The sequence below is a fragment of the Equus asinus genome, chromosome 8 (genome assembly GCF_041296235.1).
Source record: "Equus asinus isolate D_3611 breed Donkey chromosome 8, EquAss-T2T_v2, whole genome shotgun sequence".
NCBI classification, from domain to species: domain Eukaryota; kingdom Metazoa; phylum Chordata; class Mammalia; order Perissodactyla; family Equidae; genus Equus; species Equus asinus.
Window position 1 is genome coordinate 84,799,222 of NC_091797.1, and position 22,235 is coordinate 84,821,456.

At 40.8% G+C, this 22,235-nt stretch overlaps 1 protein-coding gene across 3 annotated transcripts in view; it reads left to right on the forward strand.

Moving 5' to 3' along the window:
• The first annotated feature begins 332 nt into the window (after positions 1-332).
• The window catches only part of BICDL1 (BICD family like cargo adaptor 1), a 92,840-nt gene continuing 70,937 nt past the window's right edge, over positions 333-22,235 (forward strand). For 2 of the 3 annotated variants that reach the window (XR_006531536.2, XM_044775774.2), the window contains exons 1-2: positions 345-901; positions 7,348-7,563. Coding sequence is in view for 2 of the 3 variants with exons in the window: in XM_044775774.2 (XP_044631709.2) it covers positions 470-901; positions 7,348-7,563 (648 nt within the window). In the remaining variant the exon portion in view is untranslated. Of the gene's footprint in view, positions 902-7,347; positions 7,564-22,235 lie in introns of all 3 variants that reach the window. The other variant, XM_044775771.2, reaches the window with a different exon arrangement.

Genomic DNA, 22,235 nt, shown 5'->3' on the forward strand with positions numbered 1-22,235 from the left:
CAGACAGCGGCCGCCGGCAGCAGCAGCAGCAAGCGTCGCAGCGACAGCCGAGCGCAGCCCGCCCCGTGAGGCGCTGCCCGGCCGGCGGCGGCAGCGGCAGCAGCAGCAGCAGCAGCAGCAGCAACAGGGCGGCTGAAAACCCGGCGGCGGCGTTCCTCGTCGCCACCGCTCCTCCCGCTTCGCCGCCCCTCCGCCTTCCCTTCCTCCGCCTTCCCTCTGCCACCGCCTCCTCCTCCCCAGCGCGCGCCGAGCAGCTGAGCCCGGGGGCGGGGGCGGGGGCGCGTGCCGCTGGCGCGGGGGAGGGGCGGGCCGGCGCGCGCCGCGCCCAGGGCTCGCGGGGACCCGGGGGGCGCGTGCCGCGGCGCGAGGCGAGGCGCGGGGCGCGGGGCGGCGCGGCGGGGCCCCTCCCCCCTGCAGCCTGGCGCGCGCCGGCCGGGCCGCACCGCTGCGGGCTCCGCGCGCGCGGGCCATGTCCGCCTTCTGCCTGGGCTTGGCCGGCCGCGTTTCAGCACCCGCCGAGCCGGACAGCGCCTGCTGCATGGAGCTGCCCGCCGCGGCCGCGGACGCAGTCGCGAGTCCAGCCGCCGCCGCCGCCCTCATCTCCTTCCCCGGGGGCCCCGGGGAGCTGGAACTGGCGTTAGAGGAGGAGCTGGCGCTGCTGGCGGCCGGGGAACGGCCGTCCGACCCCGGGGAGCATCCTCAGGCCGAGCCCGGGCCTCCGGCCGAGGGGGCCGGACCGCAGCCACCACTCGCCCAGGATCCCGAGCTGCTGTCGGTGATCCGGCAGAAGGAGAAGGATCTGGTGTTGGCGGCCCGGCTGGGCAAGGCGCTGCTCGAGAGGAACCAGGACATGAGCCGGCAGTACGAGCAGATGCACAAGGAGCTGACAGATAAGCTAGAGGTGAGGACGTCCCTCCTGGGATGGGTTGGAAGCAGGGGGAACCCAGGCGCCCGTCCGCCCGCCCGGCTCTGGTAGCTTCGGGAGCCGCTCACCCACCCCACCCCACCCCACCCCACCCCACCCCACCCGACTCCACCCGTTCCTTGCTCACCCTGCCTCCCAGAAAACCGCCGGGGCTGGGGTAGGGGTAGGGTGGAGGGTTTCGGATTATCAGATCAGGGCACTCGTTGAACGCACCTGACTTTCTCACCCTGCTCACAGCAAATGGGTCCATGCACAGGTCTAACCGCTGTGGGCCGTTCTATATATGTACTGTACACAGAATCTAAAATAGAGCTTACAGTATGACTAATTTGTACAGCACTGAGGTGATGTCTGCACGCCGAGAAATGAGAACGTCGGGAAGCATTTAAAATATGCTCCAGGTTTTCGGAGAGGGAGTTAATCTCTAATCAGGGTGTTAGCCTGAAGCTTTCCAGTTCTGGCGTTACGGCCTCCAGATGCCCTTGTCTTAACTTCCCCGGAGCTCAGAGTTGTGGGAAACAAGTGCCCCTAAAGGAGCTTTATATAGCTTTCAAATACTCAGGGATTAGGAAATGTGGTTCCATTGCAGAAATCAGGCGAGCCTAGGCTCAGCATGTGACCGTTGGTGGTGGATTTAATTTGGATCTAAGTATTTATGTGTATTTAAACGGTACTGTGTTCTGGGTCTCACATATGCACCTGAATGGCTAAATGCAACCTATGAGAACCATATTACTTTAACTGTTGTTATAAATACCCCTTAAAGTATTTATAAAATTTCTACTAATTCTCTGGCAGTCTTTTGGAGCTATGCCTGTTTGTTTTCTTGCCCTTAACTAGAAAAGGGACTTGAAAGAGGTGCAGAACACCAGCATTTCTAAAAATTAGATTTTAAAAAGCGGGGTGGGGGAGGTCTCTGGCAGTGGAGACGAGCTGATCTTTTTCTGCCTGTGCATTTACTGTTGTTACCCAGTTTGGTTGCAAACAGTTTTTTTTATTCTTAGTTACAAGAGACTAGTACCGTCCTGAATAGGGTCTGAAACTGACGCTACTCTGGTTCCATATCACTGCTACTGGTTGAACAGTCAGAATGTAGGTTCCGAAACTTTTCTGGAATAAGATTTAACCATGTTTGTAGTCTAATGACATATCAGAAGTAAATCAGAGAGAAAAAAGGAAAGCGATGAGTTCCCTGTAGTTCAGTTGGCCTGTTAACTAGGTCTGCCAGTCGATGAACTCCCAAGATACCGCTCTGAAAAGTGGTTTGTGAAACCTATAGGTAGACTGCCAAAAAGCAACCCAATGAATTGAACTGTTTAATTTTCACTTGAAGTAGAGGTCTCGAAATGAAAGGGTATCTTTTTATAAAAGAGAGATTGGATTACACGACTCTCTGTAGAAGTACGGCTGCAGAGATTTGTACGTGTGATCTGAATTCCTTCAGTGAGGGACTTGATTGAAGAGGCAGCTAACTTGAAAGGAACATCATATCAGCCAGTTTGATTAGTGACAGATTTCAGAGTAATCCTGAGTGTGCAATTACACACATCCTGGATTCCATGTGGAGCCTTTATACATTTCTTCAACAGAGGAAAAAGATTTCAGAATTCTATAACAAGAAAGCTTCTATTGTAAAAAAAATAAGTTACCTTTGACTTTTTGTATTGACTTGATAGACAATAAAAAAAATAGTTTAAAGCTCTTGTTTTTTTAAGTGTTCACTCCTCAGCAGGTCAGCACATGAACTCTAGCATTAGGTTTATTTTTAATTTCTGGAAGTTGGTTGCACAACAATGTGCATGGTTGAACTGTACTCTTAAAAATAGTTAAGATGGTAAATTTTATGTATACTTTACCACAATTTAAAAAGTAACATTTTTTAAAGGTTATTTTTAAAAAGCCAAATATTGATCATTATTAAAGCTGAGTGATGGGAAATTCAGTTGTACTATTTCTTCTAGGTATGTTTGAAAATTATCATTAAAAATTATTAGGTTTTTTTAAAAACATATATTTAAAAATATCTTATAAAGGTATTGTCATTTGCTCCTTGTTAATTCTTCTAGTTTTAATATTAGAGTGACAAACCTATTAACAGGGGACTATTTCATTTAATACCAGCAAGTGAATTTTCCCCACTGTGTATTTTTTAAGTAGCCTAGATTTTAGAATGTCTGCTTAGACAAAATAGTTTCTAAAGTTTAACACAGCCACTCTGATATATTTTCAATTAAGTTAAACGTTTAGGAGCAGAGAACCAGCCCTTACTTTAAAATGCATTTGTAGGGGGCCGGCCCCGTGGCCGAGTGGTTAACTTCATGCGCTCTGCTTCAGCGGCCCAGGGTTTCGCCACTTTGAATCCTGGGCACAGACATGGCACCGCTCATCAGGCCATGCTGAGGCCACGTCCCACATGTCACAACTAGCAGGACTCACAACTAAAAATACACAACTATGTACGGGGGGACTTTGGGAGAAAAAGGAAACATAAAATCTTTAGGAAAAAAAAAGCGTTTGTAATTTTCCACAAACTGTCACACATTGGGTCAAACACATTTTCTCACAGGTTGGTTTGAAAGCTAAACACATGAGTGGACTCTGGGAGAATGTTGATTTGACTATTAAATAATTGGGCTGGTTTTGTTTTAGTCCCATCTCCTCCCTTACTATTTCACAGTTGGTACCTTTCTACCTTCAGGACCAATTAGCCATTTTCAAGATCTGTATTTCTACCTATTTATTAGTTAGTATTGAATACCTCTCCAGTTCTGTGTGCCAAACCTGAGATTTTGTTTTGTCATTTAAAACATAAAGTACTTGATCTTACACTGCTCTCGCATTAAAGGCACACTCTTTAAAGTCTTTAATGATTTAAAGGTTAACATAGAAGTTTTTTAGCTGTACATCTCTTAAAATGAAGAAGGTTCAAGCCAAATTCAGTTTAATTTGAAAGACTGTAAGGTTTTGGTCATTTTTTCCACCCTTAGATCGACTATATTGTATTTTATTCATTCACTGAATCAGATTTTTATATGCTTAAAGTTCTAAACACATTTAAAAAATTTATTTCTTCTGCATCTACAATTAGCCCTTTTGCTTTTAAAACTTATATCCAGCCAAGTCCTTAGTTTTTTCCCCAGAATATGAAATAAGACAGTAACTTGCATTTATACACTTTTTTCTTCAGAGATCAAATATTTTAGTTTTAAAAATTATTTTTAATGTGTAGCATCCCCATTTTCCCCATTCCAGCTGAGAGTGAATTATCTCTTACTGCAGAGACAGTCTTTTTCCTCAATTACCTTTTCTTCCCCCTTTTGTAGGCCAATTCTAATGATTCTAGTACCATTTTTTTAAAAGGGCAAAATGAGTAAGATGAAAATGAATGGGAGTCACTAGTAGATTTAGGGGAGCAAAGCCAGGGGTCCTGATTTGCATTTAGTGCTTGATCCACTTAAAAAATAGTACTTTTTCTTTGTATTTTTCAAGAACTGTATCTTGGACTTATGAGAATGGTATTGCTTTTTGGTTCTTTGCAGAAATTCATATTTTTAACAACCGTTTTTAGGTAGGCTGATGATACTAACTTTTGTTTTTTGAGAGTTTTAAGTAAGCTTTATTTTCTTAGAATGGTTTTAGATTTACGGAAAAGTTGGAAAGATGGCACAGAGAGTTTCCATATGCCCTGCACCCAGTTTCCTCTATTATTAACATCTTACATTAATATGGTACACTTGCCATAATTAAGGAACCAATACTGATATGTTGTTATTAACTAAATCCTTAGTTTATTCAGATTTCCTTAGCCTTTACCTATTGTCCTTTTCTGTTCCAGGATCCCATCCAGGCTACCACATTACATTGGTTTTCATATCTTCTTAGTCTCCTCTTTGCTGTGACCATTACTTAGACTTGCATTGTTTCTGATGACCTTGACAGTTTTGATATTAACTTTTTTTCTTTTTTTATTGAGGTATAATTGACATGTAACATTATATTATTTCAGGTGTAAATTTCAACTTTTAAAATACCATGTAACCCCGAGAACCAAGAAATAGCATGGACAGAGCCTCACCTCCACACTTACCGATATTCTGCCTAGAGTTTACTGGTTAATTTAGCACTTGATTGAAATATAATTCTGCGAGAAACCTTTCTTTTCTCAGTGTAGACAAAAGGCTAAATTCTGTATGTTCATTGGAAAGTCTTGATGGGACACCTGATTAGGATTGTCCGAATTGTCACATGTCCAAGGAAATAGAAGGACAGAATAGACTGATCAGCACCGCCTGTCCTCAACAGGCCCCTCCCCCCACAAGTGGATTGGGTTGTTTCAGTTGCCTGGTTGGGCTGTTCACTAACAGCTGTTTGCTGAATGTTTTTAAGTCTCTCTGTTCTTTTAGAACACAAGCCTAATTTATCTGGCCTCTCAATAACACTGTGATTACTGACCTCTTGTTGCCTTCTGCTCAGTCTTTTTCATTTTGGAAAAACTCAGTAAAACCAAGTATCACAGTTTTGGGATTGCAGTTAACATTTGTTTCTGCATTTCTTCCTTCTGAAATTTCTACAGTGACTAAAACATTCTCATTTTTGGAAGTTTAGCAATATGAAGAAAGCATGAAGCAGAAAATTCTCATGCTCATGAGTAGAATTCTGTCCTTTGTCATTCCTTGTCCCGCATGCTCCAAACTGAGGCTGTCTAAAGTATAACAAGTATAAGTGTGTGACTTTTTCAACAAATATACTAGAGTGGCTATATGCAAGTTAGTATTTCCTTAAAGTGGTCAATTTGCGGGGCTGTACATTTATTTCAGTGAAAACTGCCTTTGCTAATGTGCTCAGAAATTTAATTTTGGATCACTGTTCTTTTCTTTTGCCACATTATTTGGACTGCTTTGTTGTGGTAAATTTTCATCTTTTGGGGGGGGTAAATTCAACTTTCGGAAACATTCACAAGTCACTCAGAGCAAAGTAAGAGGAATAAGATGGCAGGATGAAAAGGGATAATCTCTTTTTTAGAAACATCTCAGGTGTGAAGTAATGGGACTCATTTTGTTGTATAACCATATGCCCTGGCCCTTCAGGCTTTTGAAAAAAATTTTTTAAAGTGAGAACTTGGAACTTGAAGCATGGCTTCCCAAGGTGAAGAGATGACTGAGTACTGTGAAGTAGAAGATTCGTGTGCTCATCCTAGCTTGTTGAAACGATCTCAGTGCTTGATATCAGCCTTCAGTGCATCAGAATTTCCTGTAGAACCAAGATAGATAGATAGATAGATGCACGCTTGCCCAGGCCTCATCCCATTCTTAACTGAATTACAGTCTTTGGAATTGGGGCCCAGGTGGTATATTTTGAACAATTACGCAGAGCTTTTCTGAGAGCACCAAACGTTGAGGACCATTACTTTAACTTCTATTTTATATACTCCTCGAGGTATAGACTCGGCTTGTTTGTACATCCTGTGCTTTTTAAGTAGGAGAACATGCTTGCCCCTGAAAAGAGACATCTATGCTTATGTCATAGAAACAAAAAGATGTTCTTATTTCCTTCAATTCAAAAGAACTTCCACCATCTATACTTTTCTTGCATACCATTTGTCACACACAACTTATTACTTTTATCAGCCTCTCTCACTAGAATGAAAACTCCATAAAGGTATGGGCCACGTCTGTTTTGCTCATTATTACATCCCCAGAGCAGTGGCTGGCCCCATAGTAGGCACTCAGGAATGAATGAACGGATCGAAAATAAATATGCAAGGCTAATAGGCCGTGATTGAAAGTAGAGCTGAACCAGCACTTGCCTTAATGATTTAGAAATACAGTGCTATATATAGCAACAAATATTTATTGAGTTGTGATTTAGAACGCTAAACAGAGTCAGGTGACTTGGACACAGATCCCAGCTCTGCCATTTACTAGTATTGACCTTGAGCTTGTTACTTATTATCTCCTCTTGCCACATCTGTTAAGAAAAGATGGTTAATCTGAAGGATCTCTGGAGTTCTTTCTGTCTCTGAAAATTCTGTGATTCTAAGTGCTTGGTCTTATGCCAGGCACAGTAGATGATTCCAAAAGAAGCTGCCTTGAGGACTCATTTTAAGTTGTTTAAATGTGTAGTTCACCAATTAATTAGATGACTTGCTAAATTTCAAGTGAATTCCTACGTCTACATAGTAACATTAAGTATTTTTAATAGGAATGGCATTCTCCTTGAGAAACCAACTCCTTCCCTGCTCTGGAAGAAGGGAATATATTTGTGGCTGTGAAATGGGCAATTTTTTGTATGTGGCAGAGTTTTCTGTTGTGCTGACCGACTGGGAAAAAGAAAAGTTCCACACAGGAGAGTGTGAAAAGAGAAAAAAACGAGAGGCTGTGGAATTTTTAATAGTTTTTAAATCCTCTTCATTTTTCACCCAGCACTTAGAACAAGAGAAACATGAATTAAGAAGACGATTTGAGAATCGAGAAGGGGAGTGGGAAGGACGTGTGTCAGAGCTGGAGAGCGACGTCAAACAGCTTCAGGATGAGTTGGAGAGGCAGCAAGTTCATCTACGGGAAGCAGACCGAGAGAAAACCCGGGCTGTCCAGGAGCTGTCAGAACAGAACCAAAGGTTACTGGATCAGCTCAGCAGGGTGAGTCACGAGTGAGGAATTTATGGTGTAAATTACTAAAAGTTGAAGCAGAGTTTCTGTGTCATGTTAAACATATATATGGTAGGAGTAGTTCTGATTTTTTGTTGCCTTTGGTGTTAATAGCAACAAGTTAAATATTTTTCATCTGTAAGAACTTGAGCTGTGCCAAACTAGGAGTCAGAAGCCAAGCCTCTTGCCTGTCATTAGCCAGCTATGGGGTTTTGACAATCACTTAACTTGGGTGTTTTCTCATTTTTAAAATGAAAAGGTTGTGCTTAATGATTTTTGTCATTCCTTGTAGCTCTAAAATTCTGTGATTCCGTTACCTAGAGGAAGTCTGTCGCTGGTAAAATTATGTTAATGCATTTAGTTCAAATATTAAATGGTGTTGTCTTTAAACTGAAAAACTTAGGGAAAATTTCTGGAGTAAATGATTTCCATTGATATTACATTTGTGGATGTACATTCTTTCATACTATTTAAATATGAGAGGAGGTATGTGTATCTATATTTAAAATTTATTTTATTTCCCTGTTAAGTAAAAAATTCTTTGCTTGTACCTTTGTAGGGTGGTGTCATGGAAGTATTAATTAATTAACCAGGCTCAAGACTGTAAAGTGATTGCAAAAAAAAAAGGAGTTTGAGTACTGAATAGGTGGAAATCTCATTTAAATATAGAACATACCTTTTTAACAAATGCAGGAATGTTGTTAATACTCTGCTCTCTAAATCCACCTACTTTTGAAAATTAAGAGCTGGATTTACTATTGTACCTCAGTCCGTCTCATGTGTTGAAAATAAAACTACTAACTCTTCAGTTACCAGAGGAAAAAAGAACTTCTCCTCTGATCTCATCCCTAAGCACAAACATTCTCATGAGAGCACTGTCTTGGTCCGCCTGGTTAGTGTTTGGTGCTTAGGTCTTTGGGAAATGCTTAGCTAGAGCAGCATATGGTAGATTCTTGGCAGTTCCACTACTTCAACGGGTAACACTGTATGAAGTTGTTTCATTAGTTTGTGTCATAGTTGCTTCCCATAGGTACTCTGAGACTGGTCACAACCTTCATGCCTCACAAGGAAGTGTGAAGTAAATGCTACCACTGCAGCAAGGGAGAGGAGGAAGGAGAGAGAGAGAAGGAAGGGGGGAGGGGTGGGAGAAATAGAGAAGGAGGAAAAGGTGAGAGAGGCGGAGAGAAAGGGAGAGAAGAAGGGAAGGAGGGCAGAAGACAGGAAGGAAAGAAGGAAACAGAGAGAAAGAGATGCGTAATAACTTGGAAAATAGCTAGTTGCAGGAAATATCCGGATGTATGTGAAAGGTGAGAATTCAGGTGATGGGTAGAGCTGAAGATCTTGTCTTCAGGCTTCCCATCCAGGGAATCAAATCACTATTTGATTGGCTGGAAAGGAAGAGTTGGACAGTTCTTCAAGGAGTCATTTACAGGGCCAGCTCAGTAACAGCATTTTTGACTCAGTAAACCTTTTTCAGCAACTGGGAAGGGAAGTTCTATTCTTGTGAAGGTTTTTGAGTCTTCGTTCATTATTCATGAAACATTAAATTAACCAGATAGGCCTGGCCAGATTGATTTATTTGTTCAAAAACATTTATTTAATACTTACTCTAAGCATTTCTTATGGAGACTTATGAAAGGAATACAACAAAACAGAACAATTAAAAGGGACATCCTTTGTTGGGGACTAAGTTTATGTTACAATATAACATGGGCTGAAGCAGAGTTAATTCTGGTTTCTGATCTGGTGAAAGATAGATGGCCAAGAGAGATGAAGGGAGAAAGCAAATATTAGCATGACATAGCAAAAGAGCACAGAGCTTGGAAATTAGATGCGTGTTGAATCTTGACTCTGCTTCTGAAAAACTGGGTGACTTGTTTGTGCCTCATTTTCCTTGTCTTTAAAGTGGGGGTAAAAATTGGTACCTCATGCAAGTACTGTTGAAATGAAAATGAGATAACGTATTTATGTTAAGCAGTATATGAAGGTAAGGATTTGTTTCAGTGTTGATGGTTATTTTACTAAAGCAGTATCTTTATAGTGAAGGTTCCTTTGCCTAATTTCCCTGTGGAAAATCCTGTTAAACTGCTCCCAGAAGAGTATAGGAGGATAACATTTCCACTAAATCTAGATTCTTGTTATCCTCTCTGGCCTTGAATGTAGGCCCTTGGTGAGTTTCGTCGCTTTTTTCCCCTTTTTAAACAGGACAAGCCCCTGGGGTTTCCATCAGCAGCCAGTTTAGATGGTGTTTTATTGTCATTTTATTAACTGAGTATTCAGGAACTAGAGGAGTTGAGTACTTTGAAGTGAATTAAGATTCTCCTAGGACAAGCTAACAGCCAGCAGAGGTAGTAGAAGACAAGGCTTTTCTTATAATGTAGATAGCGTGTTTCATAAGCGTGAAATGTATAATATCTAAAATGTAGTACAATATTTCAAAAATGATGCTTTTGTCCAAAGTATTTTTAAATATATTTCCTTTGCTGCCATGGCCTCCAAGTTTCTCTTTAAAAAAAAAAAACAACAGTTCTCTTGAGATACAATTCACATTTACTTTTAAAAAGTGCACACTTCAGTAGTTTTTAGTATATTCACAGAGTTTTGCAGCCATCACCACTATCTAACTACGGAGCATTTCACAGCCCCCTAAAAACAGACTCTGTCACTCCCCATTCCTTCTAAGCTACCCCATGCCCTGACCCCTGGCAACTTCTAATCTACTTTCTGTCTCTATGGATTTCACATAAATAGAATCATATGTGTGTGATCCTTTGTGACTGGCTTCTTTCTCATAGCATAATGTTTCCAAACTTCATCCAAATTGTAGCATGTATCAATACTGCATTGATTTTTGTGGCTGAAGAATATTTCATTGTATGGATATAACACGTTTTGTTTATCTATTCATTAGTTGGTGGACATTTGGGTTGCTTCCACTTTGGGGCTATTATGAATAAGGCTTCCATAGACATTCATGTATAAGTTTTTGTGTGACCAAGGTTCTTTTCAGCTCTAAAATAGGATGCTGTGAACATATATATCCCATGAGCTTCTGGATCCTCATTATGATGAAGGAAGGGATAGATACTGTTCTAATTTTATAGCTGGGAAAACCTGAGGGACAGAACCATATGTGACTTGATTAAGGATCTTCCAATTCAAGAATGATTAGAGTTCCTGTGCCTCAATTTCAGATTTCTGAGACAGCAGTTAAGATCGCAGGCTTTGAAGCCAGACAGCCCTGGGGCCAAACACCAACTCTGCTATTGACTAGCTGGGTGAACATGGAAAGTTTTTTCAGCTTTTTAAACCTTAGTTTACTCCTCTGTATAATGGAAACAATATATTATTACTATTACCTGATAATGTTATGAGGTCTGAATGAGATAATATGTGTAAAGATCTAACCACAATGTCTAGCATATAGTAAGTGCTCAATAAATGGTAACTTATCATTATCATGTCCTCATCATGTAGATGAGATTTCTGTATCTAGTCAAATGTTGATTCTCTAACTTGAGAGCAGAAGAATCTGAAGTGTCCCCAGTACATATCAGTGTATAAAAATATTTTGTTTAGTAGTTAAATCTCTATTCAAAAATATTTGTGTAGGGGCTGGCCCATGGCATAGTGGTTAAGTTCAGTGCACTCTGCTTCAGTGGCCTGGGTTTGTGGGTTCAGATCCTGGGTGTGGACCTAAACCACTCGTCAGCTGTGCTGTGGCAGTGAACCACATACAAAATAGAGGAAGATTGGCACAGACGTTAGCTCAGGGCTGATCCGTCTCAAGCAAAACTGGAGGAAGATTGGCAACGGATGTTAGCTCAGGGTGAATCTTCCTCAGCAAAAAAAAAAAAAAAAAAAAAGTGTAAAATTGACCCTCCTAGGAGTTGTCAAGTTTATCCTATGGCACCTAGTATCCCCTGGATACTGCTGCATATACCCTGGGGATACCTCTATCCCAGTTTATTTGCTCATTTGGACAAAATGCCCTCTAAATTCTCTTCTAGCTTCTAAGATTCTCTGAGTCTCATTTTTGTGAAACTCAGGCTGACATATTTGGAGAAAGTGTAATTCACATTCTAAATTAGAAAATAACACTGCAGTGGCATTGACAGTGGGTTTAATAGGACATGTTAGACACTTATCATCCTAACTATATTGAAAGTGGAAAGAATACACTGGGCCTTGCTTTCAGAAGGAAGAGGTAAGAGACATGGGCCATGCTTGTTGCCTAAGGAGAGTACCTCCATATAAAGCTTAAAGTGGAGGTTTGTGAGAATCCTTCTGATACATAATACAGTACTTTTCACCGACATTACAACAGAAACCTCCAGAGCCCCAGACGGCAGCAGCAAAGATATCAGAGTTCTGGTCAGTGTCAAAGAGTCCTGAAGTGATTATTCACTGATTTAACCTGCCACAGTTATAACACAGTTCAGGCACTGTGGAAAGTTCTTAAAGCCTGTGTGCACAGCAGCAAGCCAAAGCAGCGATTTGAACAATGTCGAAACAGTCTTGTTCATAATACTAATAATGTCAGTAATGAGTTTCTTCCTTAGCCTTTTCAGTCTTCAGAAGCGGTTAAAATAAGATACTATTTTTAAAATGAAGCTCAGTAATGTTAGAAACGACAATAAGAGTTAAAAGAAGGCCTGTGCACAGTTTGTGCTAATAAAACACTGTTCACACATTCTTGCAAACGCTAAGGTCAGACTTGAGCACCTGTTGACCAAAGAATGGGAAAAACAATTTCTTCTAAAAAAGTGGGATTTAAAATTGCTTAGGGACTTCTAAAATTTTCCTTCCCCAAAATGCATGGCTCTAGAGTTGGTAGCAACTGGCTAGGAAATTTTCTTATGTTTTTTCCCTGCAGTTGTATACCTGATGGATCAGTCACACCTCTTTCCTCCTCCTTTCCTCACTCCTCATCCCACCAACAGCAGGACCATGTGCTTGGTTTTAATCTCATTTTCTTACTAGTGTCAGGGCTTCACTTCCCTGCAGGACTGAATGTGTACAGTTTTAGCAATCCTTTGAATGGATTATTATGTTGATTTTTGCTTTGTCCATTTAAAAAATCATGAGATATTTAAAGTGCAGAGAAAAATACAAATCCAGCTTTGTAAAATGTTAACATTTTGTCATATTCAGATTTTTTAAAGAGATAAGACATTATTGCTGCATTTGAGGCGCTCACCTCATGCCTCTCCACTTTTCCAGAGTTATCTTCCTTCCTATTCATGTTTTTATACTTATACACACACACACACACGTATATGTGAACTTATGTATATCTTCATTATATATATACCTATGTGTCCACTAACAATGTGTAATAATTTAATTTTTTCCATGTTTCAAACATTTAATAAGTGGCAGCTTCATGTCCACATCATTCTTCACCTCGTTCTTTTGGCTCAATGTTATGTTTGGGGGATTGACCCACGTTAATAAATGTAGTTCCAGTTCATCTGTTTTAACTGTTGTTTGGTGTTTCGTTGTGCCGTTATAGTACCATATATTTATCCATTCTCTGGTTGATAAACATTTGTTTCCAATTTTTCAGTCTTACAAACTTTCCTGCAGTGAATATTCTTGTGCCTTTTCTTGTGCACATATATTTGCATTGCTCTGGGGATAAACCTAGTAGTAGAATTGCTAGGTCCATGAGAAAATATGTCTTCATATTGCCAAATTGCTCTCCAAGAGGGTTAAGCAGGTTTACGTTCTCAACCAGCAGTGTGTATGAGAGACAGTGTGTGTCATTCTTCACATCCTCACCAACACTTGGTTATTGTCAGATTTTTAAGTTTTTAATCAGTCTCATATATGTGAAATGGAATTTTTGTTGTTTTAATTTATAATGAATTATGAGTGAGGTTAAGCATCTTTTATTTATTTATTTATATTTTTTTGAGGAAGGCTAGCCCTGAGCTAACTGCTGCCAATCCTCCTCTTTTTGCTGAGGAAAGCTGGCCCTGAGCTAACATCCGTGCCCATCTTCCTCTACTTTATGTGTAGGGCGCCTATCACAGCATGGCTTGCCCAGCGGTGCCATGTCCGCACCCAGGATGGGAACCAGCAAACCCCGGGCCACCGAAGTAGAACGTGCGAACTTAACCGCTGTGCCACCGGGCCGGCCCCAGCGTCTTTTATTTTTATGTTTATTGTCTATTGCCTGTTTATATCTTTCACCTATTTTCTTACTACTGTATGTGTAAGTTTTTTTTACACATTCTTGATACTATTGTATTTTCACTTTGTTTATGGAGTCTTTTACTAAATAGAAGTGTGTACTTTTAACAAAGTCAAATAATTTGTTCTTTTGTGTTTTTCCGTAATCCTGTCCTCCAAGTCATAAAGATATTTGATCATATTAATTACAAAAACCTAAGACTTGTTTTTACGTTTAGATCTTTAATCTATCTAGAATTTATTTTTCAGTATGATATAGGGATCCAGTTATGTTTTCTGCATGGAATATTATCTCAGCAGTGTTAATTTCCCCATGAATTTCTAATGCTGTATGGACTTTTTAAGGAAAAAAAAAATCCTAACGTTTAATCTTGACTAAAGAGCTAGGAAAACGTAAAATAAAATTTTTAGGAAGTTATGGAAAACTGTCTTAGTTTGCTAGGACTGCCATAACAAAGTGCCACAGACCGAGTGGTTTAAACAACAGACAGTTACTGTCTCCCAGTGCTGGAGGCTGGAGGTCCAAAACCAGGGTGTCGTAAGAGCTGGTTCCTTCTGAGCGCAGAGGAAGAGTCTCTTCTAGGTCCCTCTCCTTGCCTTGCAGATGGCTGTCTTCTCTCTGTGTCTCTTTGCATTTCTTCCCTCCATGAGTATCTGTCTCTGTTTCCAAATTTCCTCTCCTTAAAAGAACACCAGCCATATTGGATTAGGGCCCACCCGATGACCTCTTCTTAATTTAATTACCTCTGTAAAGATCCTGTCTCCAAATAAGGTCACATTGTGAGGTACTGGGATTTGGACTTAAACATTTGAATTTGGGGAGAGGAGGCACAATTCAACCCATAACAAGAATGATCTGGGGGTGTTTTTTGCCAACAGGTCCAACTCTTGGCTCTTAGCGCTGTCTATGGGAGGCATTCACAGTGGTGCCATGTTCCTTGGGGCTTCCTTACACTCAGTGACATATTTACACACCAAAGATACACATGCTTATAACCATGTGACTAAGGGCTGCTATGCCCAATGGGGAGAGATTTAGAACCCTTAATTTTATTCTTTGAAAAAGTCCCAGATCCACCTCTCTCATTACTCTTCCTTTAGTGACTAACTGGCATTCTATTCTTTTGAGTAAAATGGTGAAACTTTTATTATATTTTTAGATCTTCTTTAATCCAACGTTCAGCAAATATTTATTGAGCAAGGCACAGGGGATGCAGTGGGGAACACAGGACCTCTGTTGTGTGAGGCTAGTAGGAAAAGTTATATAAATAACTAAACAAATCCACAAGACGCTATAGATTGTAGTAGGTACTATGAAGGGTGATCTGATGGCAAATGACCAGAAGAAAGAAAGCGACTTTAGAAGGAGCAGGTGGAGAAGGCTTCTGTGTGGAGATCACATTTGAGGTAAGACGTACAGGGTGAAGAGTCAGCCATACAAGAGCCGGGGGAGCAGCGTTCTTTGATGGATCCTGTTAGATTGCACACTCTTTGAGAGCCAGGCCTGCATCTGTCGTGTTTATTGTTATAAACAGGTATCTAACAGAGTGGGCATTCTATAAAAAGTTGTTGGTTGTCATTTTTGTTAAATGACTATCTAAGGTACCCAATAAAGAAATGTTTAGAACCAGAACTTTCTGAAGAATACACAACCCCTCCATGCACTCTGTAGAAAAGCACTCTTGACTCTCAAACTCTTATGCCGTATATATGCTATTCAAAAACCAGAGGTCAAAGGGACCATGGATGTCAGTGCTGTGACAGACAAGCTGTAGACGATGGTGACTCGTTTGCCTAGAGATCTAGTGTTTTGTGTCGTGCTGTGTTTCTCCAGAGGTCTCTGGGTTGGTCAGTTACTGAGTGACTGGCCCTGTAGTCCTCTGACCTTGCTGATGGAGATGGAAATGAGCATTTTAGCGTTTACAAAAAAAATTCTCTTGTCTCGTGGGAGGGTTGGCCATTATTTGGATTTGGGTATCATTATGGCTTCCCCCCTCTTCCTGGGGGCATAAACGCTGGACGAAAAAGAACTCCCTGTGTGCAACTCTCTGTCATCTTATCCATTCTTAGAACCCAAAATGGTCTGTAGTGTGGAGAAGGAGGCAGCAAAGGTGCCTGCTTTTGAACAGAGCCTCATCGAGAATGCATAGCTGCTCCATGTGCAGCCCTGGATGTAAAACTCCTGAGAATTCCTCTTAAAAATCATTATTTTTTCCCTTCTTCTTCTTTGAGATTTACAATGCTGTATTCTTTTAGCTTTTATTTTCCCAGGACCCTCCCTATTAGTCCTTTTTCCCCACATTGCAGCTCTAGAAGTGTCTCTAACAAACCCATCCCTGATTCCTCATATCCACAATTGTGGGCGTGTACCTCGTCACTGTGGCTTTGTGTATCACTATCTAATTGTGCCAGTGGGAGAAGCTGTATTTGGGGCAATATACAGAAAGGGCTGTCCCAAAGGCTGGATGAAGCCAAAAAAGTTGTTACTGTAGAATCACAGATATGGAGAGGGATACAAAGAATTCAGCAGGAAGTTAGGCCTAGGTCCAAGGCCAGGAGACATCAAAGCCCGCATTTCAAACTCGAAGGGCTTAGGCCAAGATACCTGGAGAAACAGTCTGAAGACTGGTGATGGAGAGGTTGAAATAAAGAACAAAGACCCACTTGTAGTTCAGGTGAAGCCAGGCGGTTTGAAATCTGTGTCTATGAAAGCTTGGCAGCAGTGGGGTGTTCTTTTGTGAAACTTGATTTATCTAGCTAGGATAGAGATGGTTTCTTAAGGAACTAAGCCTTACTGAAAATCCCTAACTAGATATTCAGAAATTCCAATTATGCCTCTTCCTTAAGTTTCCACTCATAGATTTTGAAATTAAAATATATATATACACATTGTTTTTTCCAATGGCAAAAAGAACTCATGTTCATTGTAAAATGAAAGTCAGACAATACAGAGATGTTTGATGTAACAGTGAAAATCCCCCGTGATCTTCCATCAAAGAAAATACTAATGATGATATGGTGTTAATATTTTTTTATTTTTCTGTATATCATACACACGTGCATAGTTTTTACATTTATTTTTTCTTTTTAAACAAAATAGTTTTGTTAATTTTTTTCACTTTATCTTAGACTTTTTTTCATATTTTTAATGGTTGTATGTAGTATTCCATGTACATGTGGATGTACCATTTCCTATTGACGAGCATGCGCATTGGTTACAGTGTTTTAGTGTTAACAAACACTGCTGCAGCGGACATGTTGTTATACATCTTTGCACTCTTATGTTAGCATTTCTCTAGGATGGATTCCTAGAAGTGGGATGTCTAGGTCAAAAGGTATGTACGTTTAAATTTTTAATAGATATTATCATATTGCCCTCCAAAAATGTCCAAAAAGAGTCTACTCTCCCTAACGTTATCTTTATTAAGGCTGAAAAACCTATCATTCTGCATGTATAAGTAGTAAAACTATAAAGAAAATGGAGGTGATTTTCCTCACAGAAGTCAGGATAATGGTTACCTGAGGAGTTGTGTGTGAGGTGGTTGTTGTCATCACGGAATGGTGCTTGGGGAGGAGGCTTCTGGGATGTTCTACTTCTTGACCTTGGTGGTAATTACATGGGTGTTTGCTTTACAAGTAGTTAATATATGTTTTATGTATTTGTCTTTATATATATTATATTTTGCAATAAAAAGAAAAATCAGTTAGTCATTCAACGAATATTTTTAATGTGTACCTACTGTGTGTGAAGGACCTGTTCTGTGTAACAGAGATACTTAGCGAACGAGATAAATTCCCTATTCTAAAGTAATGTAGTAGGTTGACAGTAAAAAAGAAACACATGAGAAATACAAATCAGGTAGTGATAAGTGCTCGGAATACAATAAAGCCAGGTAAGGGGGAGAAAGTGTTAGCTACGGGAACAACTCAGTTTTTAATAGAGTTGTCGGGAAGGAACTTTTGAAGAGGTGAGGTTTGAGCAGGCACCTGATAGATAAAAATGAGCGAGTGTTCCAGGCGAAGAGAACAGCATTGAAAAGCCTAGGAACAAATGGAAAGCAGGCTGATGTGACTGGGGCGTGGTCACCTTGGGAAGAGTATAGGAGATGAGGTCAGAGAGGTACCCTGTGGCCAGATTATGTAGGGCCTTTCCAGCCATGATACAGAGATTTGGGGTTTTATTCAGTGTGCTGTGAAGCCAGTGATGTGTTTTTGGCAGGAGAGCATCATGACCTGACTGATAGCTGTTTTTAAAAGATTACTCTAGCTGCTGTAGGAGAATGGGTTATAGCAGCCGGGGTGGGAGCATGGAGATCAGTGAAGAAGTGACTCTCCACGGGGAGAGTTGATGGTAGCTTTGATTGTGGAGGTGGTGGGGAGGGTTAGATTGAGTGTGTGTTTTGAGGTAGAACCAACAAGACTTGTTAACAGAATGAATGGATATGAGAAAGGGAGTTAAGGAAACAATAATAAAAAATGACTCCTAGGGGCTGGCCTGGTGGCCATGAGGTGGTTAAGTTCGTGCCCTCTGCTTCGGTGGCCCTGGGTTTGCAGGTTCCCATCCAGGACACAGACCTACCACTGCTCATCAAGCCATGGCGGCATCCCACATAAAGTAGAGGAAGACTGGCACAGATGTTAGCTCAGCGGTGATCTTCCTCAAGCGAAAAGAGAAGGGTTGGCAGCAGATGTTATCTCAGGGCCAATCTTCCTCACACACACACACACACACAAAATGACTTCTAGATTCTGACTCCAATGAGAATTCTGTTGTATTGAGGTGAGATTTTGCGTAAATTTCCCACAGCCTCTGAGCTCTCTTCAGTACCTGAGACTCTGTTCTAGTACTTTTCGTGTGGTTTTCACCCAAGCATTTACTCATGCAGAGTGACTGAAGCTGTATTCAGATGCATGCCTGCTCCCCCCTCCTGAGTTCTGCCCTCTGTGATTCCCCACCTCCTCCTCATCCAGCCCTCACACTCTCCCTCCTAGAGGAGCCACTCCTCTGAGTTGGTGTCTGTGAGGTGACATGTGTAGGAGGAAGTTGATGCAGACAGGTGCTTTGTCTGTTTCCTGCCTGTTTGGAGCTGTATTCCTCAGTCTGCCTCTCATGTCTCCTCCACACACGAAGAATATACTATGCATACTGGCTGGAGCTAATCTCCCCTGAAAAGACTAATTTTCCTCCGAAGAGTCAACAGATCCTTGTTCTTTAAACAGCTGTCTTGGAATTAGCAGCTTTGCATCTGATACACTTCTGGAAGCAAATTTCTCCCAGATTTCTTTCTCAGGGTTAAAAGCTTTGAGATAGTGGCCATTAGTGTCATAGCCACTCTGCCTCTGGTGGGTGATGCGTGGCCATCTTTGTTTCTAGGACACTTTACAGTGAATGACAACAGCTGCTCATCAAAAGTAGTGTTAATTGCTGAATGAGCTTTTGTTCCTTTTGGGGTGGGGACTGTATTACTTGTCTTCTCCTTAAAATCTGCTTCATTTACATGTGTTGTGTTGTTGTAGAAAAAGGACATGGCAGTTTTTAGTCAGCCTATCCTTGAAAGACGTTATGAAAACAAGATTATTTCCCAACCAAATAACAGTAATTTAAATTTCCAAAGGACGTTCACATATGGGACCTCCTCTGATCTCATTCCCACTCTGTGCCTGCAGTAATGGTAATTATTTTTTATTTGACAGATGAGGAAGCTGAGGATCAGCAGTTTAGTGACATTGCCAGGGCCTTGCACTGGTTACAGGTTAACCGCTGGTGTGAAGCTTGGTTTTTGTACATTTTCAAGAATGGGTAGTCAATCAGAAATAAAAACTTCCTCTTGTGCATTTCCATCTTATTGGCATATTTTTTAGTTGATATTTGCTGAGTTTACCGTTTTGGATGTCCCTTAACTTCAGAGTCACTGAGTAAAATGAATCCAAAGGTTTGAGATCTACTTAGCAGCTTCTGTTTGTTTTATCAAGGGTGTGCTAAAAGTATTGAAAACGATTTGTTGAGATAATCACTTCAGCTAGAACAGAAAACGGGCTTTTGCATGTAGGAGCTCTCTTCTGTGAAGATAGCATTTCCAGCTTTTTCCAGATTGGTACTATTGCTAATTGGTAGGTTAAACACATTAGGGTGGTAATTGCTTGTTCTTTCAGCATATGGGTGTTTTTATTGGTAGATTTGCGTCTTGATTATTTGAGCCTGTTCTTAATTATTTACCCAGAGAGAGCCATGCCTGATTCAGGAGTCTTCAGGTTGGTTGTGTTAGTTACAACTGTATCTAGTGGCTGATTGTCTTTTTCAAAGGAGAGAGCCTACGGTTCTAGCATATTAAGTCTAAATTTGGGGGGTTGCAAGGCCCAAGATTCAGATGAATCACTGTGGGAGTATATCTTCTCAATGCTGCTGGATTTGACTTAACACAATGGCAGCCAGCTTTTTTTTTTAAATTGAAATCTGCATTCCCTTGGACCCTGTAGACAACTTAGTGTATTGTGTTGGAGTGATGAAAATGGAGTTCAATGAGCTACCCCTGCCTGATGTGAACTGGGGCCTCCACATTTTGTACCTAGCAAATGGGTTGCAGGTGGTAGAAAGGTTGGAGTTTACCGGCAGAGAAAAAAAATTTGGTAACAAACTATGCACTCTTTTGTTTCCTAGGCTGGTGAACCCATAGTTCTGGTCCCTAAATATTGTTGCCTTGAGAAATAAACTGTCTGTATTCAGTAAGTAAACATAATCAGTAGAAAAGCAGGTAATGTTTTGATTCTGATTGCCTCTTCTCCATTGCTCTTTATTGGAGTCCACAACAGTAATCCAATGCTATTGTATAATTTTTAGAACTGAAAAAGAACTTCTAGCCTAGCTGGACCCGTGGTTTATAAAATGTTTACTGTTTCAGACATTCTGCAAATTTAATTATGTTTTAAAAAATTTGTAACACTTTGAAGAACCGTTACCAAAATAGCTATCATGCACTGTCTTGAGATAGATACCACACTGCACGGATGAAAGACCACTGGTCCCTCAGCTAGTGCTGCAGCTGACTTGCTTTGTGGAGGTACTGGCTTACAGCCTTTCTGGCCATCTCTCTTAACTAGAGAGTACTATGCTGCTGTAAGGTGGGCTATGTACAAACTGGTGACATTTGGAACTCTCTCATTGAGTGAATTAAAAAAAATTATTTTCAATACTTTAAAATCAAAACTAAAGGCACAAATATAGCAATACTGAGTAAAGCTGCCAGTCTCATCTTTATCCTCCAATTTCAAATTGTTTTGAAGAGACCTCATTCTTCTTGAGTTTATAAATATTATACTTAAATTTATAAGATACTTAATAAAAGATTACCTTTATCTCTATCTGTTTATTGAGACATCTCTTAAGATTTCATATGGAAAAGGGTGGTACTGCCAAAGAAAACTATAATTAAAAACTGTTGGTTTACGTGAGTGATTCTTGAACTGTGTTCTGAGGAGCCCTAGGTTTCCAAGAGGTGCCTCAGGAATGGTTGCAAGGAAGAGCTGAAAGGGCCATTAAGCTGGTGGAGTCCTACACCCTTCTCCATTTTCATCTCACCCTGAGCATTTTTATGTTTTATATATTGAAGTTCTGCTTAATATTTTATTTAAAAGGTTTTTATTAAAAAGCTTTTTCATCTGTGTATTTAAAAAAATGATTTGTAAATCACGAATCTGTTAATACATAGTTCAAGAAGCTAGGTCTGGGGAAGTTAAGTGACTTGCAGTCCCAGTGCTTTGCTACTTCCAGCGGGGCTCTTACTAAGAAGTCAAACTAGCCATCTCTTTGGAAGTAAATACTATAATCATGATTAAGGAAAAACGGAGTGACATTCACTGTTTGTAGAGGGGTAACCCTAGTTATGGTTTTATTAATTAATACTGAAGTTTCTGTAACAGATAAATCTCAAAATCTTAGTAGCTTAGTAGAGGAGTTAAACACTGATATTCCTGAGTGGTGGGTGGTCCTCAATCAGGCAGTGATTCAGTGATCCAGATATCTCCTTCCATCTTGTAAGTCTGCCACCTTCAACAAGTGGGCTTCCAAGGTCGCAGCAGAAGGGAAAGAGCCTGGAAGGTTTCTGTAGGCCATGCCTGGAAGTGGTGCACATAGCTTCCGCTCATTCACTCATCAGAACTCAGTCACAGGGCTGCACTCAGTTAACAGAGAGGCTGGGAAATGTTGGCCAGCTTTGTGCCCAGGGAGAAGTGGGTTGGTGAACAGCTAGCCAGTCTCAGCCATAATGGTGTCAGTAAAAAGAGTAGTGGACTTTCCTTTTCTAGGCTTCAATTTTCTGAAGGAGTTGGAATGGCTGATTGCTAAGATTCCACCAGTTGTAACTGGAGTGGCAGACATAGCTATAACAGTATCAGCATTTTTGTGCACATACACCATTTTGTTCCAAATAGAGAAGCTGTTGGTCCTTTTGTCCTCATGTAGTATCTCT